Consider the following 25,067-nt stretch of genomic DNA (forward strand, 5'->3'; position numbering starts at 1 on the left):
GAGGGAGGATTCCACAAGTAGGCAGAAGAAACCAGATACACAAATGTAGGATAGGGGATTCTCAGCTTGACAGCAAGACATGCAGAAACGATCTCGGGGTCTTAGGAGACCACAAGCTTCACATGAGTCAACAGTGTGATGCAGCAGCAAAGAAGGCTAATGTTATTCTAGGCTGTATCCACAGAAGTCTAGTGTCCCTCTCTCATAGCACTAGAACTCGTGGACATCCATTGCAGCTGAATGTTAGAAGATTCAAGATGGATAAAAGGAAGTCCTTCTTTATGCAGCACATAGTTAAACTGTGGAACTCCCCACAGGAGGAAGTGATGGCTAGCAACTTGGATGGCTTCAAAAGACCATTGGACAAATTCATGGAGAAAGGGCTATGAAATGGCTACTAGTTCTGCTTCCACTGTTGGAGGCAGCAATGCTTCTGAATATCAGTTCCTGGAAATGACAGGAGGGGAAAGTGTTGCTGTTGGGCTCAAATCCTGCTTGCAGCTTCCCCACAGTTATGTATTCATACTGTGAGAAGAGGATGCCGGATGAGGTGGGCGGTTGGCCTGATCTAGCAAGCTTTTCTTCAGTAATGTGTACACCATCACTTTCTCCAAACCTCTAGTCAAGTATACTGCTGTTCTTTCCAGCTTTCTCCCCTTGTTCTTTGACTCCGTTGGGGAGGACAGCATTCCAACTTAGGCTTTGCTAAGGCTGAGTACAGATCTTTGTCGGAACCAGCCCCAAGGGAGTGTGAGCTTGCAAGCCTGCACTGGTCCTCTCTTGGTCTTGATCCAGCTTCAGGCGGCTTACTCAACGCTTGTCTGGAAAAGGAGACACACAGCCAATCAAGTTCACACTGCTTTATTTTTAAACCTGTTTCCAGTCCTCCATCAAATGGCCCTTCAGCACTTTGAAGACTTGTGCATGCTGTTGCCAAACCCTTGCAGTAATATATGCGTTGCATGCTCACACCCTGTTTGCAAAGTTCAAAGTGCTGCCTCGTCAAACCCAAACCCTTCCCCACACCCAGGACACCCACACAGCTCTAAGAGGCCCATGGGAAGACGGAAGCACCTGCCCTTAATGCTGCCACTGTGTGCAACTGAATGAAGCTCTACAATTCTGTGATACGATTGGAGGTTTTCAAACAGAGGTTGGACGGCAACCTGCCAGGGAGTAAAATTTTTAATCCACATTCAGAGGTCTCCAATACTTGGCTCTACTATGTCATTAAAAAAAAATACGTTTCTCAAATTCTGTGCATCGTTTTCAAAGCAGAGTTGCTTTCAGGTCAAAAACAGCCTCTTGGAAGATAATCTTGTGAAGTTTCTTGGAATATTTTCAACCTTCATCTCTCCTTCATTGGTGGTTTTTTTCCTTCTGAAAAAAAAACAGATATTGGAAGGTGATCTGTCAGGTATTCTTTAGTTGTGATTTCTGCATTAAAGGGCCCCTTTGGTCTGATCCAGTAGCTCTCTTCTGGTGCTGCTATGGAACCTCCAGGCCCAGAAGCAGTCTACCCAGATATGTAAGTTGCTGTGGGCATTTGGCCACTGTGAGAAGAGGATTCTGGATTACATGGGCAGCTGGATTGATCTAGGCTCTTTTTATGTCCTTGCCTTACACAAAGATCCAGAGGAACAGGCCTTATTGAAGCAGCTGCTGGTCTCTCCTCCCTGGTCCCAGTCCCCAGGGAGGTTCTGTGCTATCCAGAGGCTTTGACTGGCTTGTGGCCTGAGGGTGTGATCCTGGCCTGGGAATCCTCTCTCGCTCTGCGTCTCATTCCTGGTCCTTTGCAGAAGAAAGCCCTTAAGGCTTAATTTTAATTTTTTTTACTGAGTGTGTGTTCTGGAATGACATCGGGAACTGCCTGGATTTGCTTAGGAAGGGCGTGTTTGCATGTGTCTATGTTATATCTATGTCATCTGCAGTGTGGTTGCCTCTCTGAACGTGTGAATTTTACTGAAGTGGTTGGTGGTGTCTACAAAACAATGCAAAGCCCAGAAACAAGATTTGCCACCACCCTGGAAATAGAACTCCTGGTTAGCTTCATGGCTGAGTGGGGATTTGAACCTTGGTCCCTCCCAGGTTCCATTCCTCATTTTATCTTTGTGAGAACCCAGCTTTAACCACTGCATCCCCTTTGTCATTTTTTCTCCAATAACATGATCTGCCCCTTTCTCTCCTAGGTCCTTGGTCTCCCTACCCTTGCTGAGATAGATAGTCTTTCCCCTCTTCCATCTGACGACCCTCTAGTTATGTGAAGGGTTATGTGCCACCCCTATCAAATCTTCTGTCCCATAGGCCAGTTCCCCTCCAACTCTAGGATTCTGTGATTCTTGAGTTGGTATTCCCCTCTGCATTGCGGGGGGTTGGACTAGATGACCCTAGGGGTCCCTTCCAAGTCTAGGATTCCATGAAATGGCTTTACAAGTCAGCCCTTGGGCCCTAATTCCAAACCCTTGTTCCACATGGGTGTTCCACTTGGGTAATTTCTGTATATCATAGAATTTTAGAACTGGAAGGGACCCCCAAGGGTCTTCTAGTCCAACCCCACCAATGCAGGAATCACTGCTATATGTTGCTGCAGCTTCTTGTGTGTCCACCTCCACTGCTGTTATCCCTCTTACTGAAGCTCTTATGGAGGTCTTCATGCTCTTTCTTTCTTTCTTTCTTTCTTTCTTTCCCAGAATTCTCTTGCTTGGGCATGCAGGGGGAGGGCAGAGGCGAGGACGATCCTGGCACCCCCAATGCCTATTTTTCCCTTTTAAATGAGGTGCCTTTCAAGTGCACAAAGGGGACCCCAATGTGATTGGGGATGGAGAGCATTGTTGGTTTAATCAAGTAACAAAATGGCAGCTGCTTATTGGGAGGGGGGGAGGTTTCTGGGGTTAACCAAAGCATCAGGTTTTCCTTAACCACCGAGGGATTTTCCTCCTCCCAGATTTCCAAACATCTCTGTGTTTGGGGCTGAGAAGAGGAGGGGAGCTGAGTTTGGGTGTAGGGGGGAGCTTAGGGGTTGCCAAGGGAACCTCTTTTCTGCCCCATTGATGCATCTTGTAAATCCATTTAGGGAGGACGTGGAGGTGGGCCCCTTTTGTCTCTGAGCCTCGTTAAAAGTGAAAAAACATGGAGGGGGAAGAATGGCCTCAAAGTGTGTCTCTGAGGGGTCCAGGGGTCCAGGTCGAGTAGAGAGGGCAGCAGGGGACAAAGGCAGCCCCATAGCCTCTCCTTAGCTCCCTGGACTTTATTAATAGAGGAGTATTTAACCACCACCCTTGCTCCCCAGACAATTGGAGCATTGGGGTTGGAGGGCTGGGTTTGGAGCAGGGTGTCCATGTCTTGCCACACCTAGCAGCATTTCGCCTAGAATTGGAGAATTGGAATTGTCCCCATGGGCCATAGAATCCAGCCCTGTGCAATGCAGGGAGCACATCTAAAGGATCCCGGACAGATGGTCACCCAACCTCTGCTTAAAAACCTCAAATGAATCATAGCACTGTAGATTGGGACCCCCAAGGGTCTTCCAGTCCAACCCTCTGCAGTATACAAATCACAGCTCAAGAATCCCTGAGAGACGGGCATTTGAGCTCTGTTGAAAAGCTTCCAAGGAAGGAGAATCCTCTACCTTCCAAAGCCTGCCTGTCTTTCTTTCTTTCTTTCTTTCTTTCTTTCTTTCTTTCTTTCTTTCTTTCTTTCTTTCTTTCCCTCCCTTCATCTGAAGATCACGGGGCTGTATAAAAATACATACCATAGTAACAAACAAAAGTTCTCCCTTCCCATCGCATTCTAAAGGCTATAGCCAAAAACCTTGGAGAAGAGGAATGTTTTTGCCTGGTGTCTAAAGATATGTTGTGAAGGTGCCAGACAAGCCTCCCTGGGGAGAGCATCCCACAAACTGGGAGCCACCACAGGAAAGGCCTGTTCTTGTGTTGCCATTCTCCAAACCTCTCGCAGAGGAGGCACACAGAGACGGACCTCAAATGATAAACACAGAGTCCAGGTTGGTTCAAATGGGGAAAGGCAGTTGTATGATTGCATGGTTGGAAGGAACCCCAAGGGCCATCTCTCATAAATAATGTGTTGGAGCCTTTAGTTCAGAAGGCATTTGCTGCTGTGATTTAACCCTTTTTTGCAATGCAGGAGAATGGATGGGAGAAGCCTTTCAGCTCTTTGTGTTCAAATCAGGTGCTGATGAAATGCTGAGAGAAGCTCTTTACAGTGCCGTATAAAATATGAGGCTGCCTCTGGAGACATTATTTCCTGTTGGATGAGCTTGATTCAACATCTCCCCCCGCCCCGCCCTTTATAAAACTCATTCCCATTAGGAAATATATTCCCAAGATGTACAGTTATGCTAATAGGCCAGTGAATATTCATGAGCTGATTACAAACACATGGTCACCTGCTGGGTGATTGTGGCTGCTTTTGTGGGAGGTTTAGCACCCTAAAATAAGCAGGACTGAGGATTAATGTTGAGTCGGTGGAGGAAGATGGAAAATCAGCGGGTGAGGTAGCAATTCCAAGAATATTTTTTTTTTTTAAATCAAATAATGCCATTGTTGTTTGTGACTCAGAGGAGGAAGAAGGTGGCAGGAAAGGGGGATAAGAAGGTTTTTTTTAGGTAGATCCTGAACTTGGAGCCAGCAAGCTGCCTGAAGAGGAAGTCAAAAAATTAAACAGTGTTGCTGTTCTGATTCATTCTGGTGGTTCCCAAACCCAGCATCCTGAACCCAAGGACAGGCAGAAGCATTGGAAGAATTCTATAGAAATAGGATGCTTTTAAGAGGAACTGCTCCCCAGTTTCATAAGAATGTAAGAAGAGGCTGCTGGAATAGACCAATGGCCCATCAAACCCAGCATCTGGTTTTCACAGTGGTGAAATGCTCCAAACATCCTAGGAATAGAGAGAGAGCCTCTGGCCTGGAGGATCCATAAGAACATACGAAATGGGGCAAAATGAACAAAACGAATTTTGGTTGGGACAAATGTAAGATTCTGCACTTAGGCAGGAAGAACCAGTTGCACAAATATAAGATAGGGGACACCTGGCTTGCCAGTAGGACATGTGAAAATAATATTGGGGTTTTAATAGGCCACAAGCTGAACACAAGTCAACAGTGTGATGCAGCTGGGGGAAAGAGGAAGCTAATGCTATTCTAGGCTGTATTTGACAGAAGTCTTGTGTCCTGATCAAGGTAAAGGGACCTCTGACCATTAGGTCCAGTCGTGACCGATTCTGGAGCTGAAGCGCTCATCTTGCTTTATTGGCCGAGGGAGCCGGCGTACAGCTTCCGGGTCATGTGGCCAGCATGACTAAGCCGCTTCTGGCGAACCAGAGCAGCGCACGGAAACACCGTTTACTTTCCCGCTGGAGCGGTACCTATTTATCTACTTGCACTTTGACGTGCTTTTGAACTCCTAGGTTGGAAGGAGCAGGGACCGAGCAACGGGAGCTCACCCTGTTGCGGGGGTTCGAACCGCTTACCTTCTCTGTGGCCCTAGGCTCTGTGGTTTAACCCACAGCGCCACCCGCGTCCCAAGGTCACAGTACGGCTCTAATCTGCATTGGTCAGACCCCCACCAGGAGTCCTGGGTCCAGTTCTGGGTGCCACAATTTAAGAAGGATATTGACAAGTTGGAAGTTGTGCACAGGAAGGCAACCAAGATGATCAAGTGTCTGGAAACCAAGCCTTATAAGGAATGATTTAAGGAGTTGTGCACGCTTAACCTGGAAAAAAAGGAGAAAGAAAGGAGATATGATTACCATCTTCACTTATCCAAAGGGATTTCACATGGAAGATGGAGCAAGCTTGTTTTCTCCTGCTCCAGAGGGTAGGACCCAAACCAATGACATCAAGTTATGAGAAAGGAGATTCTGCCTAAACACCAGGAAGAGTTTTCTGACAGCACGAGCTGTTTGACAGTGGAACAGACTCCCTCGGGAGGTGGTGGGCTCTCCTTCCTTGGAGGTTTTAAAGCAGAAGTTGGATGACCATCTGTCATGCATGATTTAGCTGAGATTCCTGCATTGCAGGGGGTTGGACTTGATGACCCTTGGGGTCACTTCCATCTCTACAATTCTGTGATTCTATTAATGGAGACAAGATTGTCCCAGTGCAATCTGTTAACGTATATCCTTGGGAGTCCCCAGATTATCAAGCCAGATGCAGCACTTAGGCTGTGAGATCGAATTCCGCTTAAGCCCCTTCTGGGAATCCGTAAACCACTGTGTGGAGTGAGTGGGGATTAAAGCTGAATTGCTCAGCGCTCTTCAGAGATTTCATCCTGAGCCCCCATGAGAAGCTGATGGTCATAAGCCATTAGCTTTTGGGCCCCATTTGCTATCTTTAGGGCAGTAGGCCCTCTGTTTTTCAAAAGCCAAGCTATGGACCCCCTACTTTTTAAAATGCTATTATCTCTGTGGTAGTTTTTATGTGAATGGTGCCACCATATCCTCCAACAAATGCAAGTGTAAAAATTGAGATGCGCAACTTTTGGGCAGTGCTCCCACGTCCCCTTGATTACACGGTGCCCAAAACTGCAGAAGTCTCGCTTTTTTGGCGCCCCGGGTTGCATGGACCCACTATTGAAACCCATTGCTTTAAGGTATAGATCTTCAAGCAGAGGAGTCATAGAGTTGTCAGGAACCCCCAAGGGCCATCTAGTCCAACTCTCTCCAATGCAAGAACCACAGCTGAATAATCTGAATTTCTGTGCTTTTATAGAATCATAGAAATGTAGGGTTGGAAGGGAACCTGAGGGTCATCTAGTCCAGCCCCATGCAATGCAGGCATGATTCTATTATCCACTTGGTCGGGTTGCGACCAAGGCTCTCCATTGCCCTTAACGCTCCCCCCCCCTTCTCTGCAAGAGTGTCTGCTGCCTGCCCCCCAAGGCCCCTTGGCCAACAGAGCTCTCTTTGTTTACTCAACTCAGTGGTCTCAGAAGGGGCACTTTCACTTTAACCACCAGAAAACACCTCTAAGAACAATGTAGGAAACCTCACCTGGTACCAGACACCTCCTTCCAAGGTGAAAGAGGCTTCCATATCTGTCCCCCGCCCCCCAAGTTTGAGCACAAAGGAGTCTTTGGAGGAAGGGGGGCTCTTGGTCTTGAGCACAAGCACCGGCCAAAAGTGGTACCTTGGGTTACATGCGCTTCAGGTTACATACGCTTCAGGTTACAGACTCTGCTAACCCAGAAATGGTACCTCGGGTTAAGAACTTTGCTTCAGGATGAGAACAGAAATCGTTCTCTGGCAGCATGACGGCAGTGGGAGGCCCCATTAGCTAAAGTGGTGCTTCAAGTTAAGAACAGTTTCAGGTTAAGAACGGACCTCCGGAACAAAGTAAATACTTAACCCGAGGTACCACTGCAATAGCAAGGAGCCCCCCTCCACACCTTTTTTTTTGGGGGGGGGGAGAGGGGACATAAGCATATGAGGGAATTTTGCTAGGAGGCAGCTTGAAGAATATGTTGACCCAGTAAGATCCATTGGACTTTGGAACAGACAACCTTTGAAGAAGGAGGCACACCTTCCTCCTTTGGAGAATTTTAAGGAAAGGTTAAGGGCTGTCTTTCCAAGATATTTTAGCTGGGATTCCTGCGTTGAAGCGGGTGGCACTTGATGTCCGGAAGCCTGAGTGGACTTTTCCCAGTTCGTTTAAGTCAGTCTACATTCCCTTCATTTCTGCCAGAGTTTTATCACCTGGAGCAAAGATTTTGGGACCCAGAAACATAGAATTGTAGAGTTGGAAGGGACCCCAAGGGCCATCTCGTCCAAGTGTCTGCAATGCTGGAATCTCCGCTAAAGCATCCCTGGCAGGTGGCCCATACAACCTCTGCTTAAAAACCTCCAAGGAAGGAGAGCCCACCACCTCTCATGAGAGTCTGTCCCACTGTCAGAAAGCTCTTACCCTTAGGAGGTTCTTCCTAGTATTTAGCCAGAATCTCCTTTCTTGTCATTTGAATCTGTTGGTTCGGATCCTCCCAGAGCAGCAGAAAACAAGCTTGCTCCATCTTCCATGGGGCAGCCCTTCATATATTCGAAGATGGCTGTAATTCCATCTCTCAGTCTCCTCTTCTCCAGGCTAATCATCGCCAGATCTCTCAACTCTTCCTCTTCTTAAGGCTTGGTTTCCAGACCCTTTATCATCTTGGTTGCTTTCAATTCCTTCTTTCAGATTGTGCACACATTGGGCCCAGGACAGAACCCTGGTGTTAATGACTCAGGATTGTGATGCGTAAAGTCAGAAGACAAACATTGTAGTGTTGGAAGCAACCTCAAGGCTCATCTAGTCCAACCTCCTGCAATGCAGGAATCCCAGCTAAAAAATCCTTTATACTAGGACCCACCCTTGGGTGGGTGGGCAAAGAATCCTCTCCTTCCTTGTGTTTCAGCCCCACGGGTTTGGGTCAAGGGGTGGGGCTGTGGGATTTGTATAATATAATCCCTGCAGAGTATAACTCTCCACAATTACTTTAAATTTGTCTTAATTTTTGTGGATGTGAGTGTTGCAACTCCTGCATTTGGCATTCTAGACTGAGTTTTTTGAATATCCAGTGTGTTTCATCTACATGCATGGGTTAACAAAGCATTTTTAATCTGTTTATTCAAAGCATTTGCACCCTGCTCTTCATCTTACATGCAGTCAGTGAAAATGAGACAGTCCCTGCCCACGCAGGCTTACAGTCTTTTTTTTAAAAAAAACCACATGCAAGAAAAAGGGAGGAGGGGGGAAGAGGAAAAATAAAAATTTGCACCCTGCTCTTCATCTTACATGCAGTCAGTGAAAATGAGACAGTCCCTGCCCACGCAGGCTTACTGTCTTTTTTTTTAAACCACACGCAAGAAAAAGGGAGGAGGAGGGAAGAGGAAAAATAAAAATTCTGGCATTGATTTCTAAACTATTCAGCGGCTGATAGAGCTGGGTTTTCAGCAAAGCTGATGGAATGAGGCTCCTGTGTCCCATCTCTCCCACTGCTGGGTTTTTGTTTCTTTCATTTCGTTGGACGGAGGAGTGTTCAGTCTTGTGAGCTGGGGCAGAACGCTTACGCACCTTATCAGCTGCTTCTGAGAAACGGGCCTCAGTCCCATGATCTGTGGGGTGGTTTCGTGGGTGAGTCACCAGGCTGCCAAAAGGCATGGAAGGGGACCTTTGTACATGGGTGGGGTTTGTCAGAAGGCAGTGAGGAGGGGACACTCTGAACAACTTCCTTTTAAAAGCTCTGGGCAGCGTTATGGACTCCGTCATAGTTACCTGCAACATAGCATACCTAGACCTTATTTTCTCTTGCCCTCTCTGCAATTGGCTGTGATTCCTGCACTACAGGGGGTTGGGCTAGATGACCCTGGGGGTCTCTTCCAATTTTACAATTATAGGATTCCTACATCCCCCTTCAGACATTCTGAACATATTCTGAATCACAGGCTAGAGGAGCAGAAATACAAACACAGCCCAGCTCCAAACAGATAGTAAATATTTACCTTATAGAAATGATTCTGAAGTCCAGTTTCTGGAAACTGATGAGGGGAGAGGGCTTTTTTACTCAGACCCTGCTTTCTGGTTTCCCATAATGAGCATCTCGTGAGCCACCTTGAAAAGAGAATGCTGGACTGGATGGTTCCCCTTTGGCCTAATCCAGCAGGACTCTTCTCAAGCTCCTATGGAACCTCCAACTGCAGAGGCAGTCTATCTCAGTTCCTAAGATGTTAGGGGCATTTGGCCCCTGTGAGAACTGGACTCGATGGACCAATGGCATGATCCAGAAGGCTATTCTTACATTCAACCATTCTTAAGTTCTGCATCCTTGTTGTGCATTTGTGGAAAGTGTTTTCTCTCCCCCTCCTCTCCCTTTCTCCCCCATCCCCCCAGCTTTAGGAAAGAGGTAATGCTTCGCAGCCTGACTGGCCTGACTGGGAGGGTGCAGCCAGCAGTCTGGGCCCACACCACTATTCCCCCCACCCTCCTGGAGCCCCCTGTTTCTGCCCTGCAGCAGTCAGGATAATTTTGCCTTCACATCTGTTCCTGAGTTATCTTTCACCAGGAGCAGATTATGGTCGTTAGCCTAAGTCTGTGTTCTCCAAACTTTTTTTCCCCTCTGCGCCACACTTTCAGAATAAAAATTTGCTTGCGCCACACCCAGTTTTTTATTGATAAGAAATGCATTGGAAAGTAAAAAAAGAAACAGCTCCTAGCAGTTCTTGATTATACCATAGAACAGGATTACTTTATAATATGTTCATGGGATATGCAGAAAGCATAAAACAATGTGGCGACATAAGAACATGAATCATTCCCAAAATGTAATTATAAATGAGCCTCTTCCATATGTACCTTAAGTACGTCTACAAACTCCATGAGAGGTGTGAGCTTGCATTTGCCAGGTAATCTCATTTATATTAGGTCTAATTTGACACAGACAAATTCTCATCTCCTCTTCAACACAAAGAAGCCTTCCTCTCTTCTGATCTTTCATACTGTTTCTGGGTTGTGTGTGTGTGTATTCATACTATACTACTACACTGAAATGTTCAAATGTTTATTTGGTTGCCCTTGAATTTCCCCCTCCACACTTGTCATCCTCTCTTGCCACACAAGTGTGGTGTGTCACACCCTTTGAGAACCTAAGTTGATGTTCAGTTCTTCCTTCTCCTTGCCTTCATCCCTCGATAACTCTTGCCATGGAATCATATCATAGAATAGTAGAGTTGGAAGGAACCATGAGGACAATCATAGTCCAACTTCCCGCAGTGCAGAAATCTTGCCCAACACGGGGCTCAAACCGACAGCCCCGAGATTAAGAGTCTCATGCTCTACTGAATGAGCAAGTCCACCATAAATGATCATCTGCACCAAGTTTATTGCAGCCCCTATGACAATTAGGTTATCTATACCCAGATATGTACATGTGAGCACAACATTAGAAGCAGTTTTTAAAATGTCAAAAATGTCCCCACCCCCCTGTAACATTTTGGACATTTATAAAAACTGCTTTTAATGTTTTGTTTTAATGATGTTACCTGCCCTGGGGCCTTAAGGCAAAAAGTGGGATAACAACAACAACAACAACAATTGTGTTTTCTGTATTGTAGGAGGTTGGGTTGCAACCATCATAATCATCATTGCTCTAATATCTTTCCTTCTCCTTTCTCAGGTTTGTGTCTGGAAAGGGACTGATCATCTACCCAGAAATTGGGGACAAGCTGGACATTATCTGCCCAAAGGCTGAGTCCTCCAGGCCCTATGAGTACTACAAGCTCTACCTGGTGAAGCGAGGCCAGGCAGATGCCTGCAGCACCATCATGGACCCCAACGTGTTGGTGACCTGCAACCGGCCTGACCAGGAGATCCGCTTCACCATCAAGTTCCAGGAGTTCAGCCCCAACTACATGGGCCTGGAGTTCAAGAGACACCAGGACTACTTCATCACCTGTGAGTCTCCCCGGCTGCACTGTTTGCCCTCTGGTCTTATTTTGCCCGACTACTTTTCATTAGTATATTCATATTTATATCCTGCCTTTTCCCACTGACAGGGACTCAAGGTGGCTTTATAGCTAAAAGAGAAACAGCTAGAAACAGAGAGGGGGAAAGGAACCAGTAAAAAAGCAATCAAACATTAGTATAATTTTTTTATATACAGGCGTCCCCCCACTTACGCGGGGGTTACATTCAGGGACTCCGCGCGTATATGGGAAATTTGTGTAACGTGGGGAGGGGTGCTTTTGAGAGAGGCTGGGAAGCAGCACTCTTTCAGCTGATAAGCGTCCATCCCATTCGCCTTCACCCGGGCTGCGATGTGCCCTTGCCTGCTTCTGATGATCAGAAACTGGATCTGGGGGTTTGTAGCTGGGTGGCTACGGGTGCCCAGCGCCGCTACGGGGCCTCTCAGTGATCTCACTGTTAGTCTCGGAAGTTGCTGGAGATGGGTTTCTTTTCATTTAGTTTCTCCCCCACCCTCAAGAAATAATGTTGCTGCCCTTCTTGTGGGGCGGCGAGAGAGAGGGCAAGGGAGGGCGGAGGGACTTTCAAACCCTGCCCAAGGAACACAATTGATACGAGCAAGGGAGGGAGGGGCTTGTGAAGGCATGGAGCACGCCCCCCCCCCCCCGCAAGAGAACCCTGATAGCCAGGAAGAAGAAGGCCAAGGAGGGTGAGTGAGTGGGGGGGCGGGCAGTGAGACACTTGGAGCGGCCGTGCAAGCTGTTTTCCCTGCTCCCCTGCTCTCTCCTGCTCTTTCGGCACCATTTCCTGGTTCAAATCATTTATTTATTTCGCAGTGACGCATGTAAATGCAGTTTCACTTGAGTGGAATGCGCATAATGGTGTGTGTGTGTGTGTGCGTGCGCGCTTGTATCTCTTGTCTGTCTATCAAATATTTTTTAAAACACACACGTATTGTTACAATAAAAATATCACAGCACTAGCCCTTTCTTTAAAAACATTCTGTTCCCAAAATCCTGGTAAGCCCCAGCTCTGGCCTTAAACCTGTCCCAGCCCCAAACCAAATCCCAGTCCTAATCCTAAACCAGATGTAACAACTGCCCTATTCACAAGCTGAAATGTGTGTTTGTGTCCCATGCTTGCAGGCAGGGTCCAGAGTGAGTCTCTAGGCTGGGCCCCTCAAAGGTCCCTGTCGTCCCCGTCCGGTCCCCCCCCCCCCGTGCGCAGGTTGAATGTGGCTGGTCTTTGGCTATCAAGACCACCCAGAATGCAAAAATCACTGACTTTCAATGGCCTCTCAGCCTTTCCGCTCAGATTCAGCATAAAACACACACCATATCATTGCTTTGTGTTCTGTAGCAACACTAAGGGGTCCTGCTCCGTCTGTCACAATTTTGGCATGACCAGTATGCATTGTTAGTATTAAACAAAAGTCAAAATGTAAAAGTGGGTTTCGTATTGCAGGCTGTGGGTCTGAGGCAGGTTTTTGGTGTGGACCAGTGAAAGCCCATTGGTCTAGAGGACCGAATGCTGGCTTTTCTTCCATAAGAACATAAGAACAGCCCTGTTGGACAAGGCCAAAAGAGGCCATCCTCTTTTTTCAGTGGCTAACCAGATGCCTCAATGGATGCTTTAGTTGAGATTTTTGCATTTCAGTGGGTTGGACTAGATGACCCCCGGGATCCCTTCCAGCTCTACAATTCTACGACTATGAAACCTTCAGGCAGGGTTTGAGCACAAGAGCCCTTTACCCTCCTGTGGTTCCCAGCAACTGTTATTAGGATGGTTGCTGCCTCTGGCAGCAGAGTAGAGACTCTGTCATGGCTGCTGGCCATTAGTGGCCCTCTCCTCCTCTGTGAATTTGCCCAATCTTTTAAAGCCATCCAAATTGGTGGCCATCACTGCTTCCTGGGGGAGTGAGTGCCATAGTTTAACTGCACTGTGTGAAGAAGGACTTTCTTTTATCTGTCCTGAATTTTCCAACACAAGCTTCATGGGATGTCCACAAGTTCCAGTGTTAGAAAAGAGGGAGCAAACTCTATCCCCTGCCTCCATGCTTTGCATCCATTTATAAACGTCTACCGCGTCTCTTCTATTGTCTTTTCTCCAAACTGAAAAGCCCCAAACGCTGCAACTGTTCCTCATAGGGGAGTCCATGTCATTTCCTTTTGGTGAAATGTCTCCACATATTCAGCAGGGGTAACTTGGGAGAGAATTGAATATGTGTTTGATAGAGAACAGTTGCAACATTTGGGACTTTGTGGTTTGGAGAAAAGGTGTCATGATAGAACTCCCACCCTTCCTTGAAAGGCTTAGTTTCCAGGTCCTTCATCCTCTTGGCTGCCTTCCTCTTGCACACCTTCCAGCCGGTCATTATCCTCCTCCAGAACCAGACACAATATCTCTATCGTGCTGCCTCTGCTCCAAACCAAAAAGTCTGCTGCGTTGAGCCATCCCAGGCCGCCGTGAGGTCTAGAACAGACCCGAGCCTTGTGTTGCTTCTTGGGGTTTGCACAGCTGCCGTGCCGTTCAGCCCCCGCCACCTGCTCCAGTTATATGGCCGAGGGATGCTTTTCCGGAGAGAGTCTCACCCGCCCCCCTGCCCCCACCCCACCCCCACTTCTGCTTGCCGGCTTCCCCACAGCTGCCATTGCTTCTCAAGAGCAAAGAGTCCCAGCGTGCAACATCTCTCTCAAGGGCTCCTTTATACGGGAGGAACAAGGACTTGTTAGATCTGGGATTTCCCTCCTAGCGAGGAAGCCAGCCTGGGGACTTGAGAGTATCTTAGGCGGGAGCAAAGACACAGCCTGCTGCTCGGTCACTTTTAGTTTGGAGGAAAGGTGTGGAAGAGGCAGCACAATAGACGTTTATGAAATTATGCATGGCCTAGAGAAAGTGGAGAGAGAAAAAGCCCCCTCTCCCCCTCAAATGCTGGAACTCATGGACATTCACTGAGGCAGAGTGTTGGGAGATACAGGACAGACGGAAGGAAGGACTTCGTAGCACAGTGCATATTTAATTTGTGGAACTTGCTCCCCTAGGAAGCCCCAATAGCCACCAATGTGGATGGCTTTGAAAGAAGATTAGACATGGGGGAGAGGGCTGTCGATGGCATCCTCTTCTCACAGTGGCCCATCCAGATGCCTATAGGAAATTCACAAGTAGGATTCGAGCACAATAACACTCTCCCCTCCTGCAGCTCCCAGCATCTGGCACAGAAGCATCATCACCTCTGATTGCGGAGGCAGAACATTGCCATTGTTTCTAGTTAGTCATCAGCTGCCCTCTCCTCTGTGAATTCGTTCAGTCCTCTTTTACAGCCAAGCAAGTTGGTGGCCATCACTGCCTCCTGCGTGAGGGAGTACCACAGGTTAACTATGTGCTGTGTTAGGACTTCCCGAATCTTCCAGATTTCTTTGTTTGCTGCTTTTCAAAGCAGCAGAGAAAAACAGGAATGCATCTCAGAATCAAACATTGCAAATGCAATTTCATAATAGCACCATGGGAAAACAACACGGTAGCAAATATATAACACATTGTAAACGAACAACATTTCAGCAGTGTAAATATAACAAGATTGCATTAACAACATAACACTTTCTGGCGGTCGTGAAAATGAAAAGCGGGCCTGTCAGTTTCACCTATATCCTGGGGTGAAGCCTAATGGGATGCTTGTTTGGGGTGGAGAGCAGCACCAGGGGGCTCAATGTGACGAGCCTGATTGCGATGTGGGGGGCGGGGGGGCAAGGATGTGGGACTTAATGGCCATAGAGGTATGTGGGTAGAACAATCAGAACAGCTTCCGTGGAGGCAAGCAGGGCATCACCTGCCCCTTTCATTTTGGGCCCCACACCCCAGGATTTGACTATTTGGAGGATTTAGGACACCTAAAAAGAAATCCATTCTTTACTCAGAGCTTAGTTAATCTCTGGAACTCCCTCCCACAGGAGGCAGGGATGGCCACCAATTTGGATGTCTTTGAAAGAGGATTTGAGAAATCTGTGGAGGAGAGGGCTGTTGAGATGGAGGCAGCAATGCTTCTGAGTGCCGCAAGTTGCTGGAAGCCACAGGAGGGGAGAGCATTGTCTCTCCTGCTCAGATCCTGCTTGCTGGTTTCCCATTGGAGCATCTGGCTGTTTAGGACAGAATGCTGAACTGTGTGGGCCATTGGCCTGATCCAGCACTTACGTTCAGATATTCATTGCTGAGGATTCTCTATTGTCAGCTGTTGTATCTCTTCTCCCCACACCTGTGGGTGATTGGTGGCCTGTTGTCTCTGTCTGTCTGCTCCAAGTAGAACGATGCCCTTTCTGCTGTGAGTAGGTCACTTCCCTGCAAAGGGCAGGTGGATCCTCAGGCAGAGGGGGAGCAGTGAAAGGTGAAGGGTCTGATGTGAAAGGTTGGGAAGCTGGCCTTTTGGATCCCTGTCAAATGTCTCCTCTTCAGTCTCCACCATATCAAGAGTTGCAGCAAGATCAGAAAAGGGCACCCTCAAACAATCAGATGACTCCCCCAAGAGGAAAGGTTGCAGCATTTGGGACCTTTTAGCGCAGGGAAAAAGCGATGAAGAGGCGGCACAATAAAAGTTTAAGAAATCATGCATAGCCTGAGGAAGGCGGGCAGAGAAAAGCTGTTCTCCTTTTCTCGTGACTCCAGAATTTGTGGACTTCCGGTGAGGCTGAATGTTGGAAGACTTAGGACAAAAGAAAGTCCTCCTTTGTTAACCTATGGGACTCGCTGCTGCAGGAGGCAGGGATAGCCACCAACTTAGATGGTTTTAAAAGAGGATTGGATAAATTAATGGAAGAGGGGGCTACTGATGGCTACCAGCCACAATGGCTCTGCTCTGCTTCTATGGTTGGTGGCAGTAAGGCTTCTGATTATCAGTTGCTGGAAACCGCAGGAAGGGAGGGGCTCTTGTTCTCAAATCTTGCTTGCAGGAGTAGCTCAATCCCTTTAGCTTAACTTGTGTAATGTCAGGCTTTCTGTTCAAGACCAGTAGAAATCTGGAACAAATCTGGAGCCAGCGGTTCCTGCCTTCTGCAGGGCTAAGTGGAGGCAATGGACAGCGAGGGGCTTAGGAGATGGGAAGGAGCCTGAAGCTTGAATGGAACCCCTGCAACACTTTCTGTAGAGCTATAGCACCTGCCTTGCAAGCAGAAACTCCCATCTTCTACCCCTCCAGGCATCTCCAGTTGGGGCTGGGAGAGAGACCCCTGCCTGAAATCCTGGAGCACCATCGCTGCCAGTCAGTATAGACAGTACCGAACTAGATGGACCAATGGTCTGACTTAGTACGAGGAAACTTCCTATCTTCCTTTGCTATCTTAAAGGCAGCAAAAACTACTTAACATATAATGTACACCCAGAACAGCAGAAATGCTGTTTTGGGAGCTGAAGGCAGCCAGGCCAAAATCTGTAATGCTCCAAATCTTACTGGAGAAAACCTGTCTTTTCATAACTTGTTCCTTTACAACTGCGAGGGGCTGGACATTTCCAGGAATTTCCAGGCCTTTTGCTTTGCAGGAATTCTGCATCATGGTGTTTGTAGGCTGAAATCTCACCCTGTGTCGTGGTGTTTATCGGGTGAAATCTGTTAAGCTGAGCTGCTGTTTTGAAGGCCCTGTATACTTTTGTATACAGGTGTCCCCTGCTTACATGGGGGTTATGTTCCGAGCCTCTGCGTGCATCACTGAAATTGCATAAAGGGGGGAGGCCCCCCCCCCACTTTAATAGAGAGCATGTGTGGGGAGGAGAGAGACTTATGTGCGCCGCTGGGGCTGCTGCCTGGAAGTTGCTTGAGGCCTCTGCCCAGCATGCCTTCCCTCCATTCAGTGCCATCGCAGCAAGCGAGTGGCCAAGAGCGACTTCCAGGCAGCTGACCTGAGCAAGGGAAAGCATGCCGTTTCATTCAAATTCTTTACTTACTTTGCGGCGACCCTTGAAAAAGCAGTCGTGTGCAAGTAGAATGCGCGTTAAGTGGGGGAATGCCTGTATATTCTTTCCTCTAAGGACAACCCAAGAGTTTAAGCAGCCCTCAAAAGGGAAGCAGGGTGAGTGGATCCTCCATGGCAGTGCTTGCCCAACAAAGGCCCCCATAGCTCAGTGGTAGAGCATCAATCTTGAAGGCAGAAAAATCCCTTTCCCAATGGCATCTCCAGGTAGGGCTATAATAGACTTCTGCCTGAATCCCTGGCAAGCTATTGCTGCCAGTCAGTGTAGACAAGAGAAGCAAGGGTCTGACTCAGTATAAGGGAGCTTCCCATGTTCCTATTCAGCTGAGCCTGCTATTGAGAAGCATGAGGACTGGAATCTTACTTTATTCCTAGCAGAAGGGTCGCAGCTCAGTGATAGAGCATCTGCCTTGCAAGTTCAATCCCCAGTGGCATCTGCAGATAGGGCCAGGAGAGAGACCCCTTAACTGAAAACCTGGAGGGCCATTGCTGCCAGAAAGCATAGACAGTGCTGAGCAAGATAGACCAAGTACTCAATATAAGGCTGCTTCCTGTGTTCCTTTGTCTCTCGTCCTGTCTCATGCCTGACCTTAATCTTCCTTGACTTCTCCTCCTTGCATCCACTGAGCACTGATCCTCAGCCTCTGGGTGGGCCAAAGATCTTCGTCTGATCTCGGATCCCCCGCGAGTCCCAAGACCTCTCTGCTGCCAACTTCCAGAGATCGCCGTAAAAAGCAAGTCTGGACCACCCACGTTTTTGTCTTCCCCTGAAACCTCGAGAGATGTAAGCTCCTCTCCCCTTGCCTTTTCTATTACTGGCAGGATTTAAGCCCAGAGGAAGCTTAAAAGGAGGGTGGGCGGGGGCTGTTCTCTTCCGCTGTGCCCCCCGCCCCTGGTTTCCAAAACCCAGGTGGAGAATCTGCTGCATTTTCTGGACCATGGCAGTTTCCTGGGGCTCATCATTCTCTCACCTGCTGCCAGACACCCTGGGCACAGCTGTTACCCCTCTTCTCCTGCCGGGAACGTCAAAAAGGATATTGTGGAGTTGGAAAAGGTTCAGAAGAGGGCAACCAAAACTATCAAGGGGATGGAGAGACTCTCCTATGAAGAATAGTTGCAGCATTTGAAAACAGGTTGTAGTGCAAATAAAAAACCGGTTGCGACATATGAAGAAATATTGCAGTTTTTCGGACTTTTTAACTTAAAGAAAAGGTGAGGAAGAGGGGACACAATAGATGTTTATAAAATCATGCATAGAAGTTTTAAAAATGCTCCTCTCTCATAGAATCATAGAATATCGCAGAGTTGAAAGGGATCACCAAGGGCCATCTAGTCCAGCCCCCTGCAATGCAGGAATCAACAAGCCCTGACAGATGGCCATCCAACCTCTGCTTAAAAGCTCCAATGAAGGAGAGCCCACCACATCTTGATAGGATGCCACTATCAAACAGCTCCCATTACACTAGAACTGGTGGACATTCCATGAAGCTGAATATGGGAAGATTCTGGACAGATAGAGGAATGTCCCTTCTCAATGCAGCAGAGTTAAACTCTGGAATTCCTAACCTCAGGAGGCAGTGATGTCCACCAGCATAGATGGCTTTAAAAGAGGATTAGGCAAATTCATGGAGGAGGAGAGGGCTATCGACCACAGTGCTTCTGAATCCTAGTGGCTGGAAGCCACAGGAGGGGAGAGAGCTGTTGTGCTCACGTCCTGCTTGTTGGTCTACCTTTGGAGCATCTGTTTGGGCACTAAGAACGGGATGTTGGACTGGATGGGCTATTGGCCTGATCCAGCAGACAAGTTCTTCCCTGTGCTCTTCCAGAACCTCCAGTCCCAGAGGCAGTCTATCTAGATTTCGAGGCTCTTAGGGGCATCTGGCCACTGTGGGAACAGTTTGCTAGACTAGTTGTCCTCATCCAGCAGGCCCTTTTTAAGTTCTCATGTTTGGGGCCGCATCTTCCTCTTTCTTCTTCTTTCATTGCTCGGAGCTTGGATTTCCAAACAACCGGCAAGGCCTGCAAAAGCCTCATGTGACATTTTCTCCCCATCCTCTTGGAGTCCCTGAAACATCAAGCTTCTGAATGCTAAACGGCTTTCATTAAAAGGCTTCTTTTCTCCAAGGTGTTAGGCAAGGAGGCAAGGGAGAGGATTTTTCTTTTTAATTTGCTTCCTTGAAAAGAAACGCGAAGGTCCTGGCAAGTTGCAGTGAGCGCACGGGCCAAGTGGTTCGACGGAGCCAAGACGATCAAGTGAGAGAGGATGCTTGATTTGGACGTCTGTCCAGTGGTCAGTTCCTGAAAGAGAACCACGAAGCTCAAGCCAGCCGGGAAGGTGATGCTCTTTCCTTCCTTGGAGGTTTCTAAATAGAGGTCGGATGGCCATCTGTCAGGATTTTTGCGCTGGGATTCCTGCATTGTGTGTGGAGGGGTTCAACTAGAGGACCCTTGGAGATCCCTTCCCACGCTTCAGTTCTGTTATTCTTTCCCAGTTCCCTGCCCTTCTGAATGAACATGGCCCAAAACAATGCATCCTGCAATGAGATGTTCTGGCTGACACCACCTTGAACTTCTGCGAAGGCTTTGCTTTGCGAGATACCGAGGTTTTTGAGGAAAAGCACTCCCTCTCGCCCCGGTTTTTAGTTTATTTTGGATCCCCTCCCCCTTCAACAGGTTCCCGGCATAGCTTTCCAGAAGTGAAAATTACCGGAAAACTAATAAGCATTCAGATACCACAAAATAAGATAAAAGCAAACTGCAGGATTTTAAGAGTTTGGAAAGTTGCCCCCTTCTTCTTTTTAAAGGTCTCTGTCTTCAGATATCTGAAGGGCTGTCATGTGGAAGGTGGAGCAAACTTGTTTTCTGCTGCTCTAAAGGGGAGGACCAAAACCAATGGATTCAAATTGCAAGAAAAGAGATTCTGACTAAATACTAGGAAGAACTTTTTGAGGGTAAGAGCTGTTCAGTAGTGGAAAACACAAGCTCAGGAGGTGATGGACTCTCTTCCTTAAAGGATTTTAAGCAGATGTCAGATGGCCGGCCACCTGTCAGGTATTCATGAGATTTGATTTCTGCATTGCAAGGGGTTGGGCTAGATGACCCTTGGGGTCCTTTCCAACTCTTGGCTGCCCTCTGCGCACCTTTTAGCTTGTCAGTGTCCTCCTTAAAGTGGGGTGCCCAGAACTGTACATAAGACTCCAGGTGGGGTGTGGCCAAGGCAGAACAGAAGGTTCCTATTCATTCCCTTTTGTTAATCAAGCCTAGGATTGCATGAGCTTTTTTTGCTGCTGCATCACACTGTTGACTCATGTGAAGCTTGTGGTCTCTGCTAAGACCACCAGATCCTTTCCACCTGTGCTGCTGTCAAGGGAGGTGTCCCCCATCATATAGTTGTTCATCTGATTATTTCTTTTTCTTTTTTAAAAATAATATTTATTACTTTTTGAACAATTTAAACACTACAAAACAAAGCAAAAACAAAACAAAAACAAAAAAAGAACAATACAATACAGTACAATACAATACAAAGACACTACATAACACTAACACATTAAACTAACAAAACCAAACAAAAACAATTTAAAACACTCAAACAGTTTCAATATCTTGTCTTTCATTCACTTATTTTGTATTCCACTTCTTATTTCGCCGACCTCCTCACACCTCCCTTTTTGTATTCCACTTCTATCAATTACTTCAACAATTCCTTTCCATCTTCCTGTTTCCTGTCCTATAATTATCTTAACACATTCTAACCTTATTTTACCTATAATATTCTATTAATCTATTTATACTTAAATCCTTATAACATTTCTACTAAAGCCATATAACTTCATTCCACCATTCTTTTAACGTTCATTAATTTTACAATATTTCTGTAAATAATCTTTAAACTTTTTCCAATCTTCTTCCACCGACTCTTCTCCCTGGTCTCGGATTCTGCCAGTCATTTCCGCCAGTTCCATGTAGTCCATCAACTTCATCTGCCATTCTTCCCGGGTGGGTAGATCTTGTGTCTTCCAATACTTTGCAATAAGTATTCTTGCTGCTGTTGTTGCATACATAAAAAAAGTTCTATCCTTCTTTAACACCAATTGGCCGACCATGCCCAGGAGAAAGGCCTCTGGTTTCTTCAGAAAGGTATATTTGAATACCTTTTTCATTTCATTATAGATCATCTCCCAGAATGTCTTAATCCTTGGGCATGTCCACCAAAGGTGAAAAAATGTACCTTCAGTCTCTTTACATTTCCAACATTTATTGTCGGGCAAATGATAATTTTTTTCAAGCTTGACTGGTGTCATGTACCACCTATAGATCATTTTCATTAAGTTTTCTCTTAAGGCATTACATGCCGTAAATTTCATACCTGTGGTCCATAACTGTTCCCAGTCAGCCATCATTATATTATGTCCAACATCTTGTGCCCATTTAATCATAGCTGATTTCACCATTTCATCCTGAGTGTTCCATTTCAACAGCAAGTTATACATTCTTGACAGATTCTTACTCTTTGGATCTAACAATTCTGTTTCCAATTTTGATTTCTCCACCTGGAAACCAACTTTTTTGTCCAAATTGTATGCCTCCATTATTTGATAATAATGGAGCCAATCTCGCACTTTGTTTTTCAATTTTTCAAAGCTCTGCAATTTTATTCTGTCTCCATCCTGTCCCAACATTTCCCAATATTTTGGCCATTTGGCCTCCATATTGAGTTTTTTCTGTGCCTTCGCTTCCATTGGTGACAACCATCTTGGGGTTTTCTTTTCTAACAAATCCTTATATCTTATCCAAACATTAAACAATGCTTTTCTGACAATATGGTGTTTAAACGCTTTATGTGCTTTTACCTTATCGTACCACAAATATGCATGCCAACCGAGTTCATCTGATTATTTCTGCCTAAGGGGAAGAACCTGACATTTGTCTGTGCCAAATGCATTTTGAGCATCTCTGGTTCCTAAGCTGAGAGGCCACGGTCCTTTCAAAATGGACTGCAGTGTTGCAATTCTAATGTTGAAAATTATTTTACACATTTGCAAATAATTGTGATTCCTGCATTTCCTAGATGACCCTTGGAGTCCCTTCCAACTCTACTGTTCTGTGAGTGTGTGTTTTAAGGGATTCATCCCATGCCTTTTGGTAAAATTCCCAGGGTGCCTTGCAGAATGTAGAAACGCAATTGGAACTGATGCAGAACATGGAAACGAAAAATTTGCTAAATCGCCAAGAAAAAGTATTTGCTTGCACGCACCCCCCCTCCTTAAATATTCAGTTGGATGAGATAAAGGATGAAGGCTCCTGAAGGCAGATGCAAATGTCAGTGCCCATCAGGGTGTTTGAAGTCCAACTGGTGAGGAAATGTAGTGTATTTATATTTAATTAAATTGCTTGCAGGCTGATGTTCTATGAAAACGGTCAGCATGGCATTTAAACTATCAAATGTCTGAATCTAGCCAGGAAATGAATTGTTGAACACGCTTTAAAACGGGCAAAGCAGAAGACACTGCTTAAAGGAAGAGCCCTCTGGATCAGGCTAATGGCTTATCTGGTCCAGCACCCTATCCTCACAGCGGCCAACCAGATGCCTCAAGAGGAAACCCACAAGCAGGACCTGAGCACAAGAGCCCTCTCTCCTCCTGTGGTTTCCAGCAACTGGTATTCAGAAGCATTTATTGTCTCTCCGACTTTGGAGGCAGAGCATAGCCATCCTGGCTAGTAGCCATTGATAGTGTGATTCTCCTCCATGAATTTGCCCAATCCTCTTGGCTGGTAGCCATCACTGCCTCCTGTGGAAGTGAGTTCCAAACGTTAACTCAGAAGGACTTCCTTTTATTTGTCCTGAATCTTCCAATATTTGGCTTCATTAGATGCCATGATTTCTAGTGTTCGCATCCTGCTTGTGGAGTTCCCACTGGGGCATCTAGATGGCCACTGTGAGAAGAGGATGCTGGACTTGATGGACCATTGGCCTGATCCAGAAGGCTCTTCCTTTCTTTTTATGGATCTTCCAGGTCCAGTGGCAGTCTACCTAGATTCCTTGGGGCATTTGGCCATTGTGAAAACAGGTTGGATGGGCCATTGGCCTGATCCAGCAATCTCTTCTTAGTTTCTTGGGTCCAGGAGCCCAAAGGAATTTCTTGTCTGAAATACCTTTCCCCCCAGCTGTTTTGGTACAGATTTCTTGTAGGACCTAAACTCAGAAAGAATTTCATATGATTTACTTAATGATTTTGTTGGGTTTGATCTGAATGCAAAGGAAAGGGAAAGATGTGTGGAGTTTTGCCTCTGCTCTACCTGCGCCTTTAAAAGTACCCAGACAGCTTGCACAGCTGCAAGAGTCATTTAGCCCCATAAAAAGGCCAGCAGCTTGGATTTTGCTGCAGCCACGGCACGTTAATGGTGCGCTGGAGCCCAAATCATAACAGAGACCTGCTAAAGGGAACCTGGGAGGCAGCTCAGAATGCTTAATTTTGTCCAAAGCTTACTGTTTAAGAGCCCCCTTACATTTTATCTTTCGCCAAGCGTTCTACGTTCCAAATCTTCCAACCTGCCCAGATCACATTTTGCTTTGAAAGATGGAAATAACACACGCAAACCCCACCCCAAAGTTATAGTTTCGCTGAGTGTGTGGGGAGGAGAGACTGTGCAAGTCTGCACTGATGCACTCATGGAATGGCGCCATTGTAGAGTTGGAAGGGACCCAAGTGTCACTTAGCCCAACCTCCTGCAATGCAGGAATCACAGTTAATAATCCAGACAGATGGCCATCCAACCTCTTGCATTTTTATAGAAACCATAGGAGAGGAGTTGGGCTCTTATGCTCAGATCCTGCTTGTAGGTTTCCCATTGGGGCATCTGGTTGGCCACTGTGAGAACAGGGTGTTGGACTAGATGGGCCATTCAGGCTCTTCTGATGTGCTTATGTGGTACCCAAGTGGTGTAGTGCTTAGAGTGTCTGGCTTGAACCTGGGAGAGACCAGGGTTCCAATCCCCACTCGGCCACGAAGCTCACTGAGTAGTCTGACCTTGGGGGCAAGTCTCTGCCTCCCGGCCTAAGCTACCTCTCAGGATTGTGGTGTGGATGAAAGGAGGAAGAGAAACATGTGCACCACCTTGAGCTCCTTGGAGGAAAAAAAGGAGGGCTACATAAAAGACCATTAGGTCTAGACGTGGCCGACTCTGGGGTTGCAGCGCTTATCTTGCTTTATTGGCCGAGGGAGCCGGCGTACAGCTTTCGGATCATGTGGCCAGCATGACTAAGCCGCTTCTGGTGAACCAGAGCAGCGCATGGAAACACCGTTTACCTTCCCGCTGGAGCGGTACCTATTTATCTACTTGCACTTTGACATGCTTTCGAACTGCCAGGTTGGCAGGAGCAGGGACCGAGCAACGGGAGCTCACCCCGTTGCAGGGATTTGAACCGCCGACCTTCTGATCGTCAAGTCCTAGGCTCTGCGGTTTAACCCACAGTGCCACCTGCATCCCTGGAGGGCTACATACATATGCAATAAAATAAGACAGATATTATGTTCTTACTCGTTAATGTTGTTCTCGGGAGGCAAAAGTGCTTCTGTGGATGATAGCATGATGCTTACTTAGCAGGCTTCTTTGTGAGAACATAAGGAGTGTCTGCTGGATCAGCCCAGTGGTCTATCTTGCC

At 46.9% G+C, this 25,067-nt stretch overlaps 1 protein-coding gene and 2 long non-coding RNA genes across 3 annotated transcripts in view; 2 read left to right on the forward strand and 1 right to left on the reverse strand.

The window, feature by feature from the left end:
• The window catches only part of LOC310669788, a 546,967-nt gene that overhangs the window by 61,070 nt on the left and 460,830 nt on the right, over positions 1–25,067 (forward strand). The gene's annotated exons all lie outside the window — the stretch shown is intronic.
• Positions 1–25,067, forward strand: part of EFNB1 (ephrin B1) — a 73,712-nt gene that overhangs the window by 31,875 nt on the left and 16,770 nt on the right. The window contains exon 2 of the mRNA XM_083423952.1: positions 11,161–11,438. Coding sequence (XP_083280078.1) covers positions 11,161–11,438 — 278 coding nt within the window. The remainder of the gene's footprint in view (positions 1–11,160; positions 11,439–25,067) is intronic.
• LOC310669756 lies at positions 846–8,373 on the reverse strand. Its single transcript, XR_014507359.1, has 3 exons — positions 7,920–8,373; positions 5,489–5,731; positions 846–1,380 (listed from the first exon to the last, which is right to left on the reverse strand). It is a non-coding gene; the product is annotated as an uncharacterized lncRNA (long non-coding RNA).

This window comes from Podarcis tiliguerta (genome assembly GCF_965153285.1).
Source record: "Podarcis tiliguerta genome assembly, chromosome: Z".
Lineage (NCBI taxonomy): Eukaryota > Metazoa > Chordata > Lepidosauria > Squamata > Lacertidae > Podarcis > Podarcis tiliguerta.